This window comes from Schistocerca gregaria, chromosome 2 (genome assembly GCF_023897955.1).
Source record: "Schistocerca gregaria isolate iqSchGreg1 chromosome 2, iqSchGreg1.2, whole genome shotgun sequence".
In the NCBI taxonomy this organism is placed as follows: domain Eukaryota; kingdom Metazoa; phylum Arthropoda; class Insecta; order Orthoptera; family Acrididae; genus Schistocerca; species Schistocerca gregaria.
This window is the reverse complement of record NC_064921.1, coordinates 948,946,085-948,964,283: the sequence shown is the minus strand read 5'-3', so window position 1 is coordinate 948,964,283 and position 18,199 is coordinate 948,946,085. Positions and strand designations below refer to the sequence as shown.

The following is an 18,199-nucleotide window of genomic DNA, read 5'->3' as shown; positions in this document are numbered from 1 at the left end:
GCAGAAATGAAGAGTCTTTTAAAGTGAAAAAGTCTTCATTCTTTTTGGCTTCATATGTTGATATATATTGCAGTCTTCACTGAGATGTAACCAGTCTGTTAAATAATCGTCATCTGTTCATAATGGGTTACAGAAGGGCTTAACACTCAGATGTGCTATTGCCAGCTCAAACTCCACCAGCACTACAATTAAGCAACATCACTTGCAGGTATCCTGCACAAGAAAATAGCTCTAAACCATTGAACTCAAAATATTTTAATACAGTTGGACAATTGTCAATTTGTACACTCTTATTTGCAATAGCAGTAGGATTGCTGTGCCATAGCCAGAATGTCATATTGTTATTAAGAGAGTTGTTCCTCAAGTAAATGTTGGAGTGAGAGTGAAATAAATACCGTTTTAGCCCTTGAGGCATAGTGTTTAAGTAATTTATCAAGCACATGCACAGAAGAGCAGTAATTTCTAAACTTTTGGCAAAAGATGTTAAGAGATTAGAGTATATAATTTAAATTAAATAAATAAGAACACATTTGGAGAGAAGTAGAAATGTTCAGCAGTCTAGCTGACTTCGAGAGAAACCAATTAAATCATTACAAGGCCATAGCAAATATTGTCTGAAAGCTAACTAAAAGCAGGACTAGCATTTCTGGAAGAAAGGATATGCCATGAAACTGCAATATGCTTTTATCCAGAAGTTGTAGTCCTGCAAGTTTCGGATGAGTGCTTCTATGACATCTGAAGGATAGGAGATGAGGTACTGGCAGAAGTAAAGATGTGAGGATGTGTCGTGAATCATGCTTGAGCAGCTCAATCGGTAGAGTATTTGCCTGCAAAAGGCAAAGTCCTGAGTTCGAGTCAGTCCAGCGTACAGTTTTAATATTCCAAGAAGTTTCTTATTAAAAGTAATGATCTTTGCATTTCAGAGAGAAATTTTATTTATCATGTTCGATGGTACCATGCAAGCCAAAGTCGTGGAACAAGTCAGTTCATAGTTTACAGAATGCTGATTAGAAATTTTATAAACAAAATATTAATAAAAAATGTAAAAAGGGCCTAAATGAAGTCTGTGGGTGATACTGTAGATCAGTCTGACTGTCCTTTTTTTTAATTTAAGCATATTCTTGAAGAGTGCACAGAGTTGCCCCAAAATATAACAGCATATGAGATAATAGAGTTGAAGTAGCAAAGTAAAGAAGCCTTTGTGTTTCAGTGTAAGAGGCAGTGGAAATTATTCTTACAGTGAAATTAACATGATTGAGTTTTTGCATAAGATTGTAATTTTCTTTCAAAGTCACATGCTGATATTACCAACTATCCTATAAACTGCATCATTTACATTACATTCAGTGTCTTTCCCAATAATAATTATCATGTTCAAAGACAACTTTTTTAAAGTTATCTGTCATGTGTAGTTGATGACCATTGGTATAAATCAAGAAAAGCATCGGACCCAGAACAAAACCCTGTGGCACACCAACTTTGTATGATCCCATCCGTACTCAACTCTCTTACTTGTTTGTTCACACGGGAGGAGAACATTCTGCTTCCTACTTTCCAGGTATGAAGTGAACCAATGTTGAACATAGTTGACACAGTCAGATGCTTTTGTTAAATCAAAGAAAATAGGTGTTGTCTATGATCTGTCCGGTGGACTGTGTTCACAGTATTACATGTGTTGACCTTGCAATGGTCTTGTTGCTTTCTGTGTCCTAATCACATTTGTCATAAGGATATATTTGTAGTATTGTGAAAAGGATGGATTGCTTCTCACCTCACCACATCGTATAATTGTTGAGTCGCAGATAGATGCAGTCTGGCTGTAGCAGCTAGAGACTGTGGTGTGTGTGTGTGTGTGTGTGTGTGTGTGTGTGTGTGTGTGTGTGTCTGTGTGTGTGTGTGTGTGTGGTCTAATTCCAATGAAGGCCTTTTTGGCCAAAACCTTACTTCTTCACAGTCCTTTTGTTGTGCCTGTATCTAACTCAATATCTACGTATACAATGACTTGTAGTCTATCCTTTTCATAATATTGTCATTTTTCCATTGTTTGATATATTTGTAAGACAGATATGACTGCCTGTGTTGTTGCATTACAGTTCGTACTCCAGTGTATGCCTTTTGAATTGTATACTGCAAGGGCTGTAACTAATCATTGTGACCACAAAAGGCTGCACAGTGAGAGAATTTTTTGTATATAGAGTATAACCAGGACTGGTTTGACATGACATATTCGTCTGGACACACACACACACACACACACACACACACACACACACACACACACACACACACCTCCGTCACTTCCATTTTCCACATGAGCAACATGTCATGTCGCTCCCATTTCCATCTGTCGTTTGCTCATAAACTGAGTGAGTGCAGAAGTGAATTGTTTTTGCTACACCTGCTGCACACATTTTGCACAAGGGGGCAACTTTGGTGCCCTTCTCAGCTCTACACCCCAAGCAGCTACTTGTGTTGCCTGGGCCTTAAATCAGCTGTGGGTACAGATCTTGATCTTAAATTATTGGAACTATGTAATTATGTTGCTGCAATTGATATTTCCAGCTATTTGCTTGCAATTTTTTTTTTTAAATTCATGTCATTTCCAGCTATGTACTTGCATTTTTATGTAATCTTTCAAACCCCCTCAAACAGCCTGTTATTTTCATTTTATTGTGACCATTGCATATCTGCAGGTATGGTACGGGCGGAAGGAGTACGTCTGCTGGAGCTCACATGTCTGCAGGAAGCCCTAGGACCATTATTGGGATGCCCTTGTTGTTGTTCTGGGCAGCTGCAGCTGCACGAAGATGTTCGGCGGTCCAGTGGACTGTATTCAGCATTATGTTTTGCATGCCAGGCATGTCATCATCGTCTCCCTTTGCATTCTTCATGTCGTTCAGGTTCGCAGGGCTGGCAGGTTAATGTGTACACACAACAAGTTAAGGCTCAGCTCGGACTCGGTGAAGATATGTTACGCGATCTCTTTCGTATTTATCAGATACCGTATCGAGCACGTAATGCATCTGAAGACTGTTCTTCAGGTGATACTGATGCACTGCTTGACTGCTTCCTCGATAGAGGTGATGCTTTTAGAAGCTTTGTGTGCTCTCTCTGTGATCAGACTTTTGAATGTGTAAAAATGTTGAAACAACACATGGGTTTACATACTGTGCACAGTATAGAATGTTTAGATAGTGTTAACATGATGGGCTCCCTAGACCGATCAAGTAATCAACAGGAAGACGCTCTGCATGTGCCAATCGAATCAATTGTAAATGAAGCAGCTCTCAATTTTCCGAGCCCAGATGTAGAAAAAACTTTGCAACTTTCACCAAAGGAAGAAGTATTCACATCGTCAGCATGTAATCAGAGGTTTGAGGGGTTAGATTTGCTTGAACAAAACCTTAATGGAGATAGTCTGCATAGTACTTTTGAGTACACAGAGAGTTTTGAGGAAGCAACAAGTAATTTCTCAGAATCACTTAGCCAGCCAGTAAAAAGTGAACTTGCACAAAATAGTTCCAGACCAGGCATTTCGGGGAGCAAATACCTTTCTTGTAATTCATCACCTGACAGTAGTTCAGCTGTCTCAGCTAGCCAAAAGCTTACATGCTCTGTGCTGGAACAACAGTCCGTCTCACACATAGAGCAGAAGATCCCATGTGTTGATGTGAATTCTTTGCATTTAGCAAAGACAAACCACAGTTCTGAGCAAGAAGAGAAAACTGCCCTGGAAAATAATATAGATGCAATTGTAATAAACACAGCTCTACAATTTCAGACCTCAACTATTGAAAATAATGGTATGTTAAATAAACATACACAAAATAATACATCCGATTCTTCTGAGCTACAATTGTCTACTATAAATACTTTAAAAAACAGTGATTGCAATAACAGCAACAGCAATGCGTTCTCAAGTTTGGATAATGGACATGGTTTAAATAGTGGAATGGTTGAAACAGTTAATATCTCTGTCGACAGTTCAGTCAAAGTTGAAACTCGAGCAGTTGAATTTAGTTCCTTAACTGATAAACTGGGAGTCTCACCAACAGAGACTGACAAAGGTGGTTTAGACAACTGCAGCATTATGGATTTTACGTGTAAAATATGTGGTCAGACATTTAAACGTGTGGGTGCACTGAAGCAACACATGGTACAACATAATAGTGGTGGAAGATATGTGTGTAGTGAATGCTCTTCTACTTTTGATGATGACATTCAGTTAAAAAAACATGTAGGTGAAGTCCATGCCAAAAGTAAATACAGTTGTTCAGTTTGTGGGAAAATCTTCAAAAAAGCCTTCAACCTTGTGCAGCATGCAAGAACCCACACAGGTATGGTGAAGTCGATATAGTTACAAAAATGAAATGATTTCGTCCTTTGCTTGATTTAACAATGAAAAATTAACTGTTTTTGAAAACTAAATGTGTTTCTAGTTTCCTATTTTTTATTCTCCCTGCCCCCTTATCAATCTTGGTTGAATTTTTATGTGAGTAGATTATTTTTCTTTTATTGAAAGGCTTTTTCCTTATGTAATCCGTGCTACTATGCTTTTCCTACAGATTTCCTTCTTTGCATGCTCTGCTTCTGAGAAAATAAAACTCATTCGCCTCCTCAAGTGTATCTTGCCCAGGTTTAACTAGACCATCCACCATATCCATCTGCTTGGCATACTATTACATTAGTTTTCATTTTCATTATGCTTTCAGCTAGCGCACATTACATTTCATTATGCACTCAACCCAATTCCTGTTGACATTTGCAGCCATGTTGTGTGTTGTCAGCAAAGAAGATCATGCTGAGTTTCTGTGCATGACACCCCCTCCAATCCCCAGATCTCATACACACACACACACACACACACACACACACACACACACACACACATCAATTATTCTTTTTACGTTCCTCATTGTCTCTTGAACATGAAAATTAAATATCATTAGTGGCAATGAGCAAACCTGCCTTACACCTTACCTAGTTTTTGGCTCCTTGTTAACTATTTTAATTCAATGCACATTGAATACTATACTCTTTACTCTTAAACTTTTGTGAAGCTTACTAAATGTTCCTAACATAAAATACTTTGATGATTTCACCTTGAACAAAACAAAAGTTTGTTCCTGCTCACTTTTACCTAGATGAGTTTTGGCTCCATTTCACCATCATTATTGTGTGTGTGTTATTTACTTAACCATATGAATTGTTGTTTATATGGCTATCTTCCTACGTGGACCAAGCATGTTTTGTCTAAGTGCAAATGCGATGAAGTCTGCTAATTTTCAGATTTGCATTTATGTCATAGTTATCAGAACTGTTCCTAATTTGTTGCTGTTTCTATATGTTTGTGGACTTCAAAAATGCTTTTGCCAAGTTTTAAGCAGAGTGTGGGTATTGAATATGTCTTTATTTTCATTATCTTGAGTGGTGCAGTTTTTGTATTCTTTACATTGAATTACAATTCATGTTCTGGGATAACAAAACTTCCAAAGATTTTATTACACATGTTGTCAGAGAGAGAAAAAGCTGTATATTTTAGTGGATAAAAATGACAAATAAATAACAGTGACAGAAATTAAGATTTTAAAAAATTGACTGCACATATCATGGTCTATGAGGATCTAGAAAACTTATAACTAGTCATGACAATAAAGAACAACTTTTAGGCCCAGAATTCTGAGGTAACACACAAGGGTATGTATCTTTGCTGGTGGTGGCATCACACTTTGCTGGTTATGAATATTCCACACAGTGTATGTTGTGAAATGTACTGTAGTGTAAAATGGTATTTTTAAAAAAGAAGAAGATGACGAATGTCACCATTGGCGTGTTTGTCACAGCAGGAATCTCATGGGCTACAGCTCACAGTTTCCAATTTTGATTAGTGAACGTGCTTCAGCATGTCTGCAGCTTGAATGTGGCAAACACTGTTTCACCACACGTTAGCATGTTACTTAGTATGCTACCAAAATGTTGACAGTGTCTCTGTTGATTAACTTCTCATATTTGGGGTTCACAGTTACATAACATTTTCCAAATTACTTTACATTCTCCTTTCCCATACTTGGGGTTCACAGTTACATAACATTTTCCAAATTACTTTACGTTCACCTTTGACTGCGAAATTATTTATTCACAATACCTACTACTGCAGTTCCAGCCATATGGCCATTATCAAGAGAAATACTGAAAAGTTCTGCTTCAGCTCATGTTAAAATCTTAAAAAATATCCGACATGTGTATATGTCATCGTCACATCCTTTTCTGGATATTTAATGTTAACGTACTTATGATCTTTTACATAAATCACAGCAAACTGCAACTGGTATAGATTATACAAATGACAACAGTGTGCACAAGCAGTGGTTTAAAGTGATTTGAGTAAAATATAACAATAAGATTAAATACCCAACACATGATGTGACAGTGACAGATTATTTTTGTATCTTTATTCATCCAATCAGTCATTCAATGTCCTACATGTCAGCAACTTTTTACGGTTATGACTTGTGCACAAGTAAAATATTCCACTTGACAATGGAAGTCATGTCAGTGTGAACAAAACACAACAAAATATTCCATGTGTTTGCCAGAATAAAGACTGTAGTAATTCTTACAGCATTACAGTGCCTGTGTTGTTCAGAAGTGCGATGCAATATTTCCCCAGGCATGCTTGTATGCACCGCCCAAAACAACCAGGAAATCCAGTTTGAGTCCCAGACCAGCATAAATTTTCATCATCGTCATGCCATTATACAGCTGATTGTCCATATTCACTACTGCGAATACATTTCATGTAGTAATTCATTGTCGTCCTCTTCTATCTCCTCTGCTGAATTTTGACAAGCAGACAGCAAAATAAAAATTATTCTGAAATAAAGTCTGTTTATGATCACTTTCATTTAACAATGTTACATTTGTCTGAGATATTATTTATGTGATGATAGTTTGATTGGTTTCAGTTAGGTGCACAAGTTCAGAAAAAGTATGTGGTGCACTAACTGCAGTATTAACATTGGCATTCAGAGCATTAATACCTACATGTTATTGCAAGTATGTCATACCTTAAAAAGAGGACTTAGTTTGTTTTAGCCATACCATAGTGCTTAGTTTTAGAAAGCACCTGCTGTGGCCTGTAAAAGATTTCCAGTTATATGCCCAAAAGCAATTATACATGAGATAACATGCATAGTAGCCTGTAGCATCCCCTTCTGACCTGGTAATAGTGAAGACACTTTACACCACTCGATGGGACAACAAAAGCACTGGAAAACTACCCTTAACACAGTAGACCAACTATTACCCACAACTCACAGAGAAAAGTTGGAGTTGTTGTGATTCGCCAATCGTTCAAAGTGCCGCCACGCAATTACGCGCGTCCTCTACATGCGGCACTGTCTGCCAGCCATGCAGCAGCCGCACCACGTAGGCGGCCAGCCAGCCAGCGGCCGCTAGACTTGGGCTCAGTGCTCATTCGAATGTTACCGTGTTCACATGTCTTGCTTTGTCAACTTGCTCAGTGACTTATATGTGTTGTGTCGTTTTGAAATATATGTGTTAAACTTGACGTTATAACAGTTGGCGAAAAGGATGGGATTTTTCCTTTTCATCGTTGACCCACAGGTTTCCATGGCTACTGTCGAGCTACTATTGCAAGGTCTCATTGAACAGCAAACGCTTCTAACATCGACGAATCGCGATTTCGTTGTGGCATCAAATGCTGGGCATTTCTTGTTGTTGTCTATACCTCCTTTTCCTCCTTACGACGAGATGGCGGAAGATTGGTCTGATTACGAAAAATGTCTTTGACATCACTTCTTGGCATTTCATGTCACTGACGAATAAACATGTAAGTCTCTGTTCCTTTCATGGATTTCACCTCATATGTATCGATTGTTGTCACAATTGGCTCCTTTGAAAGATCCTGCGTCTTTGTCCTTTGCTGAAATGTGCTCGCTTCTGTCTGAAAGCAAACGCATGTGGTAGCTTCTCGTGTTGCCTTTTATCATTGTCAAAAACAACCGCATCAATCCTATCACGCTTGGGCTGCTGAACTTCATGGCCTCAGTCGAAAGTGTCACGTTCACAAAGAATCCTATGCCGATTCCATGGTACGGGATGCTAATATCCTGTCGGCGCCCAACAAAGAAGTTAGGTAACGTGCCCTTCAGTTGGCAAATCCGACTCTAGATGAAGTCCTATCCGTCGCGCAGTCTTTTGAAATTTCTCACGCCGCTGGGGCGTAAATAGAGGCGTGGTGTGACGTAGGAGAAATACAACCTCTGTGTGCTGTTGACAAGACGTGTGCGGTGCATCCCCACCTACCGACGGGGCCGCAGTACGCTCCCACGCGCAGCCTCAGCCTAACCGTAAACAACCCTCTAAGAAACTGCAGCAAAACCCCTGGCAACTTCCTTCATGTCCGCAGTGTTTTACGAAACATTCACGGGAGGACTGTCCCCAACATTGGGCCGTGTGTCACAATTGCAAAAAGAAGGGTCATATGTCTGGCGTTTGCAAACCCGACCGCATACATGATGTTCATGACCGTGACGCTGATTCGCTTCTGTGTTGTCTGTCAATTGCACTTCTTCCCTTTCAGGGAAGTTATTCCTCACTGTCCAAATCCTTGGTCAGGATGTTCTCATTTAGATGGATACTGGTTCTGCTGCCACTATAATTAATTCTCAGATGTATATTCAGTTGGGTTCTCCACTCCTATCACCTGTCACTCGGCAATTATGGACGTACAATAAATAGAAGATTCTCTCTTGGGACAGTTGAATGCTGAGGTATCTTTCAAATCCGTCATTCGCACTGTTCCCATATTTGTGGTCGACCAGAGTAACAGAGAATCTTTTTGGTTTCGATGCCTTTCGTGTTTTTGAGTTCTCCATAGATCATTGTCAATATCGTCTCTGATGCTATTCCTTATGCTCAATTGGCTTCCTTGTCGACGACATTTTCATCCCTTTTCTTCTCCTGGGTTAGGCCGTGCAAATGACTTTGAAGCTAATATCACACTCAAACCCACTGCTCGGCCTAAGTTTTTTCAGGCTCTGTCCATTCCTGTGGCCCTTCATGATCGGGTAAAATGGGAGCTGGACCGTCTCACTACTTCAGGGGTCTTGCTTCCTGTCACTTCCAGTGAGTGGTCCTCTCCTTTCGTCGTCGTTGCTAAACCCAATGGTGATATTCATCTCTGTGGCGGTTTTAAAGCCACTGTAAATGCACAGTGCCTCATCGACACTTACCCTATGCCCCGACCTGTTCACTAAACTTGCGGGAGGCCAGTATTTTTCTAAAATTGACCTGTCAGAAGCTTATCATCAACTTCCTCTCAACGCTGCTTCCCAGCAGTTTCTGGTCCTCAACACGCCTTTCGGCCTTTATCAATACCGACAATTGCCATTGGGGGTTGCCAGCACCCCTGCTCTCTTTCAGCGATTCTTGGAACAATTATTGCTTCCTGTCCCTGGGTGTATAATTTACATGGACGACATTGTTGCCACTGGCTCCACCACTGAAGAAAATCTTCAGAACCTCCAAACACTTTTTCATGTTTTACAGATTGCCGGTCTTAAGTGTAATCTTCAGAAATCACAATTTTTTCAGGCATCTATCACGTACTTGGGGTTTCAACTATCTCGGGATGGTATTCGTCCGCTTCAGCAAACTGTCGCTGCGATCTATGCCCTTCCTCGCCCTACATCTGTTAAGGAGCTACAGGCCTTCTTGGGGAAAGTAGCATACTGTCACAAGTTTTTACCATCTGGTGCGTCAGTGGTTCAGCCGTTGCATCGCCTGTTGCATAAAGACGTGCCTTTTCACTGGTCCGCGTCATGCGATGCGGCTTTCCAGAAATTGAAGACTATGTTGAAACAGGCCCCTTGCCTGGCTACTTATCGACCTGGCCAACATCTTGTTCTTGCCACTGATACCTCTCAATATGGGGTCGGTGCAGTCCTTGCATACCGTTTTTCTGACAGCTCTGAACAACCCATTGCTTATGCCTCCAAAATGCTCACGGATGCCCAACAAAAGTATTCTCAAATTGAAAAAGAAGCTTTGGCCTTTATTTATGCTCTTCATAAGTTTTGTGTTTTTCTCTATGGATCCAAATTTCATCTTGTTACAGATCACAAACCACTTGTTTCCTTGTTTCATCCATCATCGTCACTTCCCGACCATGCCTCCAACGTTGGGCTCTTTACTTGTCTCTTTTCAATTATGAGATTTATTTCTGGTTGACGGCTCAACATGCGCATGCTGATGCACTGTCTCGCCTTCCCATGGGTCCTGATCTGGCATTCGATAGGGATGAACTTTTGTGTTTCCATCTGGATGTTGCCAAGCAGCGGGTTGTGGACGGATTCCCCATCACCGGGAACCGGCTGGAGGCTGCTACGAGTTCTGACTCTACCCTCTTCTGGGTTTTACGCTGTATTCAGAAGGGTTGGCCAGATCGTCCGTCCACTAAGACTTCTGATCCGTTGCGGAACTACTACGCTTTACGCTACCCGCCTCACGGCTCGGGATGGTGTTATCCCCCTTTCAACCGACAATGCTTCGCCGCATGTTGTGGTACCTGTGTCTTTGCGTGCTTTGGTCTTACGCCTCCTTCACCAAGAGCACTGGGGTGTCTCGCACGAAATCTCTGGTGCGCCATCATGTGTACTGGCCTGGCATCGACTCTGAAATAGCAAACATGGTCGCTGCCTGCGGCCCTTGTGCATCATAGACCGCCACCCTGAAGTCATCTTTGTCACCGTGGCCTTCACCTGAGATGCCCTGGGAGCGCATTCATGCTGACTTCGCGGGACCTTTTTTAGGTACTTATTGGCTCCTCATAATTGACGCCTACTCTAACTTTCCTTTCATTGTCCGTTGGACGTTGCGTACCACTGCGGCAACCACAAGTGCTCTCCCCTGCATTTTTTCTTTGGAAGGTCTTCCCTCTACTCTTGTTATTGATAATGGTCTGCAATTTGCCTCTTCTGAATTTGCGAATTTTTGTGCTCGTCACGGTGTTATGCATGTCACGGCCCCTCCGTTCCATACACAATCAAACTGTGAGGCTGAACGACTGGTCTGCACATTTAAGGCTCAGATGCAGAAGCTCCTGACTTCTTCTGCTGCTGATGATGATGCGCTTCTCCAGTTTCTGGCTTGTTACCGTTTCACCCCCATGGGCGGCCACAGCCCTGCTGAGCTCTTACATGGCCGACAGCCCCGCACGCTACTTCTTCTTCTTCTGCAGCCTACCACCTCACGGCCGTGGGTGCCTTCACTTGGCCAGTTCACCTCCGACGACCTTGTCTGGGTACGAGGATATGGCAGGCAGTCAAAATGGAGTCTGGGTTGCATCTTACGACACCGTGGCCGACGCCTGTATTTACCTGATGCTCGGGATCTTGGCATCGCTCATTATTCACAACGCAGCCCTCTCACTGTCATCTCGGTGCCAATACAGGAACAGACGCCACCAGGAGACGTGCCCATGCAGGAACCGGATGACCATCATCTGTCAGAGCCAATCTACTCGCCTCCTTCTCCTACGGAAGCCAATACATCGCCCATGTCTCCTGTTATATCAACTGGACTTGCCGCAATGGGCAGATTGATGCATGGGGCCCCAGCAGATTCGTCCCCTACATCTCCTGTCATCTCAACCCGTTATCATCGGGGACACTCCCATCCATACGGGAAGCCTCCTCCTCGAGACTTTACGGTCAGTCAAGCAACGCTTATGGACATTAGCAATCTACAGGCCACCTCCATCAAGACCAGTGCAAAAATTTCAAAGGGGGGAAAGGTGTTGTGACTCGCCAATCATTCAAAGTGCCGCCACGCAATTACACGCGTCCTCTACATGCGGCACTGTCTGCCAGCCATGCAGCAGCCGCGCCACCTAAGCGGCCAGCCAGCCAGCGGCCGCTAGACTTGGACTCAGTGCTCATTCGAATGTTTCCGTGTTCACATGTCTTGCTTTGTCATCTTGCTCAGTGACTTATGTGTTGTGTGGTTTTGAAATATATGTGTTAAACTTGATGTTATAACAGGAGTGTTCAGTAGATGCAGCTCACACAGTGCAGTACAGATGTGCTCTACATGATAGAGGTCAGGTGACTTGGGGGACCATATAAGCACCTAATATGTGTGCTCTGTACATTCAAACTATTCTGACACAATCCTATGTAAACTTCTTTCACACAGCTTTGTTTTCATGCCTGGCTGAAATATGGCATTTGAAAAGCATTGTCTCAAATAATTTCTCTGTAATCTTACTCAGCAATCATTGTGTACCAACATGTACCACATTTCAGAGTCCAGGCAGTATTTTTCCGTACTCTGAGAATGTGTTCCTGTGTGCACTGTTACAACGAATTGTTGTTGCCCAACGTTGAATTACCGGTAGATTGGATTTGCTGCAATCCACCTGTCTGCTGTTATAATCCATGATAGTCAAATACAGCCTATCATCAAGTTATTGCTGGCGGCTATTGACTCGGGCAGTTGCAGTTTTCCAGAATGAGAAATATTCTGGTAGAAATAAAGCTGTGAGGACCGGGCGTGAGTCTTGCTTTGGTAGCTCAGATGGTAGAGCACTTGCCCGCGAAAGGCAAAGGTCCCGAGTTCGAGTCTTGGTCGGCGCACACAGTTTTAATCTGCCAGGAAGTTGCAGTTTTCCAGGTTTAAAAGTTCTCATGATACACCCTTGACACTATGGCATTTGAATACTCTAGTGCCTGGTTGATTTTGAAGGGTGAGTTATTAAAGTATTGGTCACAAACAATTTAGCTTCAATCAAGTTCTCAAGTGTTACACATTCCAATTATGTGACACATTGAACTATTCCATTCTCCCTGGTGAGAGCCATTCTCTCTCTCTCTCTCTCTCTCTCTCTCTCTCTCTCTCTCTCTCTCTCTCACCCACCAGCTCAGACTGATTCATTAACTCATGAGTGGACTTACGTATTATATTTATAGATCATTTAACTTCCCTCAACATAATTGAAATTTTGTTTGTGTATGCAGTATTCTTTTTTTGTGTCCATAAATACCTTTGATTAATTAAGAACTTTCACCATATAAATGTATGGATATTTCAGTAACTGCATCATACTATTAATCACAAATAACAAATGACTTAGTAATTTTTCTGTACTGTGTTGGCACTATGTGACCATATATGTAAGAATGCATGCAATGAGGTGCGAGCCACATGTTCACCTGTTGAAGCCTGAAATTAATAGCAGTGAGACTTTTGAGAAAATTTTAAGTGTGTATCGAAAGGATAGGCAAATGGGAAATGGAGGTGGTGTATTTGTCGCAATAGACAAGAAACTCAAATCCATCGTGATAGAAACTGAAGCTGCTTCTGAAATTGTTTGGCCAAGATGCAATGTCAGGGGTGGGCATAAAATGATAATTGGACCCTTCTATTGCCCACCCAACTCATCTCCAGATGTAACCGAAAACTTAAGAGAAAACCTCAGTTCAGTTGAATACTCCCCAATCATACTGTTATGATCGGCGAAGACTTTAATCATCCAACAGTTAACTACAGTTTTGTTAGAAGTGGGCATGATATAAGATCCTGTGAAACTTTACTAAATGCCTCATCTGAAAACTACCAAGAACAGATAGTTAGGAACCTCACTTATGATGGAAATATATTGAGTCTGATGGCAACAAATAGACCTGACATGTTTGACGATGTCCACATTGAAACTAGTATCAGTGACAATGACGCAGTTGCAACAGTGATTGCCAAAAAACAAAAGACAACTAAAACACTGAAGTGCCAAAGAAATTGGTATAGGCATGCACTTTCAAGTACAGAGGTATGTAAACAGGCCAAATACGGCAGTGCAGTCGGAAAAACCTATATAAGACAACAAGTGTCTGGTGTAGTTGTTAGATCAGTTACTGCTGACTGTTGCTACAATGGCAGGCTATCAAGATTTAAGTACTATCATTTCACGAGTGTACTGTGAATATCAGCAATCGAGTAAAACATCATATCTCTGACATCGCTGAGGCCAGAAAAAGATTCTGCAAGAACAGGATCAGCGATGACTTAAGAGAATCATTCAGTGTGACAGAAATGCTGCCCTTCAGCAAATTGCTGCAGATTTAAATGCTGGACCATCAAAAAGTGTCAGCGTGTGAACTATTCAATGAAACATCACCGGTATGGGCTTTCAGAGCCAAAGACCCACTCGTGTACCCTTGATGATTGCACGATACAAATCTTTTGCTGCAGATTTCAATACTGCACCATCATCAAGTGTCAGTGTGCGAACCATTGAACAAAACATCATCTATATGGGTTTTCAGAGCTGAAGGCCCATTCGTATGCCCTTGATGACTGCAGGATACAGAGCTTTACACCTCGCCTGGGCCTGTCAGTGCCGACTTTTGGCCGTTGATGATTGGAAACATGTTGCCTGGTTGGATGAGTCTCGTTTCAGAATGTATTGAGTGGATGGACATGTACGGGTGTGGAGAAAACCTCATGAATCCTGCATATCAGTGGGAGACTGTTCAACCAGAGGCTCTGTAATGGTGTCGGGAGTGTGCAGTTGGAGCAATATAGGGTCCGTGATACATCTATTGTGGATCCCTTGGGCAAAAAATCATGCCCAGTTCTCGGAAGAAAGACCTCAAACATAATGAGGTATCTTGAGTAGAATGACCTCCTCAATGCCAACCAGTGTGGATCTTATAAACATACATCATGTGAAACCCAACTCGCACATTTCTCACATGACGTACTGAAAGCTTTGGATCAAGGCAGTCAGGCAGATGCAGTATTTCTTTATTTCCAAAAAGCATTTGACTCAGTACCACAATACACTTATTGTCAAAAGTATGATCATATGGGGTATCAAGTGAAGACTTTTTGGTAGGGAGGATACAGCATGTTATCTTCGATGGAGAATCATCGCCAGATGTAGAAGGAACTTTGGGTGTGCCCCAGGGAAGTGTGTTGGGACCCTTGCTGTTCATGTTGTATATTAATGATCTTGCAACTTGCTCTAAATGTTCAGAAATGTAAAATTTTGCACTTCACAAAATGAAAAAAAAAAAAAACATAGTATCCTACGACTATAATATCTTGAGCCACTGTTGGAATCGACCGTCTCATACAAATACCTGGGTTTAACTCCGCAGGATATGAAATGGAGTGATCACATAGGTTCCATCCTGGGTAAAGCAGGTGGTAGATTTCAGTGCATTGGTAGAATAATGGAGGAGTGCAATCTGTGTAGAAAAGAATTGCTTGCAGATCACTCTTGCGTTCCACCCTAGAATATGGTTCAAGTGTGTACCAGATACGACTAACCTGGGATATTGAACATGTACATAGAAGAGCAGCACAAGTGGTCACAGGTTTGTTTAATCTGTGGGGGAGTGTCGGAGATACTGAAGGAAGTGAACAGGCAGACTGTTGAAGACAGACATAAACTGTCCCAAGAAAGTCAGTTAGCAAAGTTTCACGAACCGGCTTTAAATGATTACTCTAGAAATATACTACAACCCCTTGCGTATCTCTCACATAGGGATCATGAGGATAAGATTAGAATAATTACCACACACACAGAGGCATTCAAACAGTCATTCTTGAAAGAAACCCTAATAACTGGTACATTGAGATGTACCCTCTGCCATGCACCTCACAGTGGTTTGCAGAGTGTAGATATAGATGCAGAATCACTTACCCATGCATAGCATAGACAAAAGACCCTGGGCATGCACTCAGCACACTTTTTGCTACTGTAACAGAATAGAATAATGGCGGCGGCAGCAAACAGTATAAAAAAACAAAAATTCACCGAACTTACATTAGGTATGAGCAGCAAATATTTGATGTCTGCTGTGATGTATAGTGTGCAAAAAAAACTGCAATAATGTTGAGATGGAAAATTAAATATCTGTTCATGCAATAACTGTATTTCAAATCTCCGGGAAACTGACAGATTACACAGAGGTAAACAATAAAACATAATAATAAATGGTGCTGACACAATTGAACAATAAACAATGCAAGACTCTACACTAACATTATATATTTACTTAAAGTGTAAATACGGGGTGAGACAGCTAAGACAGGCCACCACAAATGCATCCAGAATTAATAAATATATTGAGATGCTGTTTTCGCCAAGTTATAGCAGACAATATGGCAAATTTTCTGAAGTTTGCAAGTAATTTTTATTGTTTATAGTTGCCAAATTATGACACTAGTGTTATTTTGTTCAATGGAAGCCTAAACTTTTTGGATTTAAATAATGAAAATCTGCACCAGTTGCTTATTTTTTTTTCATGCATTTCACTATATATTTTGAGATTTTCTTCTTTAAATCGAGTGCATTAGTTTACATTAATATTTGTGGTGTGCATGTGTGATTTCCTGCCCCCTCTTGCATTATACATCTACATCTACATGGCTACTCTGCAAATCACACTTAGGTACCTGCAGAACCACCTTCACAATAATTCTCTGTTGTTTCAGTCTCAAACAGCCTGAATAAAAAACAAGCACATATATCTTTCCGTGCAAGCTGTGATTTCCCTATTTTTTTTATGATGATTGTTTCTCCCTTTGTAGGTTGGTGTCAACAAAATATTTTCGCATTTGGAGGAGAAAGTTTAATGATTTCCACCCCAAATCCTGTATCATGTCCTTGACAGTCTTTCCCTTATTTCTCAATAATACATAACATGCTGCCCTTCTTTGAACTTTCTTGATGTACTCTGTTAATCCGATCCCATAAGGATCCCACACCACGCAGCAGTACTCCAGAAGAGGACAGACAAGCATAGTGTGAGCAGGCTCTTTAGTAGATCCGTTCAGCTTCTAAGTGTTTTTCCAATAAAACATGGCCTTTGGTTTGCTATCCCCACAACATTTTCTATGTGTTCTTTCTAATTTAAGTTGATCGTAATTGTAATTCGTTGGTGTTTAGTTAAATTTATGGCCTTTAGATTCGACTGATTTATCGTATAACCGAAGTTTAACAGATTCCTTTTCAGAGCTCATGTGTATGACCTCACACTTTTCATTATTTAGGGTCTGTTGCCAGTTTTCACACCATACAGATGTCGGAATTGTTTTGCAATCAGTTTTGATCTCCTGATGACTTTATTAGATCATCTGCAAACAATTTGCTCAGATTGTCTCTGAATTCGTTTATATACATAAAGAAGTACCGAGGGCCTCAGCAATCACTTTTGTTTTACTAGATGACTTTCTGTCAGTTACTACAAACAGTGATGACCTTTGATAGGAAATCATGAATCCAGTCACATAACTGAGACAATATCCCATATGAAGCCAATTTGTTTACAAGCTGCTTGTGAGGTACGTATCAAAACCCTTCTGGCTTGGAGTGTTTTTACATGCTAATGTTAGAAATGGTATTTTGATTTGTCCCCTCCATTACACACACACACACACACACACACACACACACACACACACACACACACACAAATCATCACTTACACTGTGTGTCTCAGTAATCAAAAATTACAAATAAGGTATTGCGACACTGTGGTTTCACAAAGGGTTTGTGCATAGTCAGAGATGTTAGTGTTTTTGGATTATATAAAATTGTTAACTATAAAATGCATTTTTATCACTATTAACTACTGAATTATCAATTACATTTCATAAAAAAAAACACCACACACACATACATACACAAGCAAGGAAATGAAATATGCTTATTTATAAAAAAAAATTACTACAGTTATCATATGCAGGAGTAACATTTGAAAAAGTTAACTGATTCACTATCTAATTTGCCATTAGGAAGTTTTCCTCCTTGCTTTTTTTGTTGTACAGAAATTTCAAGTTCCTCCTTTAAATCCATTGTATGTTATATTTAAAAAATGTAATCAATAATTCAATATCAGTATTAGTAAAAATACATTTTATAATTGACAGCTACATATATATAATGTAATCCAAAACACTACACCTCTGACTGTACAAACTTTTTGTGAAACCATACTATTATATCATCTTCGTAGCATCTACGTCTACATAAATACTCCGCAAGCCACTGTACGGTGCGTGACAGAGGATACTGTTTACCGCTACTAATTATTTTCCTTTCTGTTCCACTCACAGATAGAGCAAGAGAAGAATGTCTGTGTATATGCCTCCATATGGGCCCTAATTC

General features: G+C 40.7%; 1 protein-coding gene across 2 annotated transcripts in view; it reads left to right on the top strand.

Annotated features, from left to right (window-relative positions):
- Positions 1–18,199, top strand: part of LOC126335418 (zinc finger protein 432-like) — a 75,933-nt gene that overhangs the window by 20,306 nt on the left and 37,428 nt on the right. For both annotated transcript variants that reach the window (XM_049998694.1, XM_049998695.1), the window contains exon 2: positions 2,694–4,337. In XM_049998694.1, coding sequence (XP_049854651.1) covers positions 2,694–4,337 — 1,644 coding nt within the window. The remainder of the gene's footprint in view (positions 1–2,693; positions 4,338–18,199) is intronic.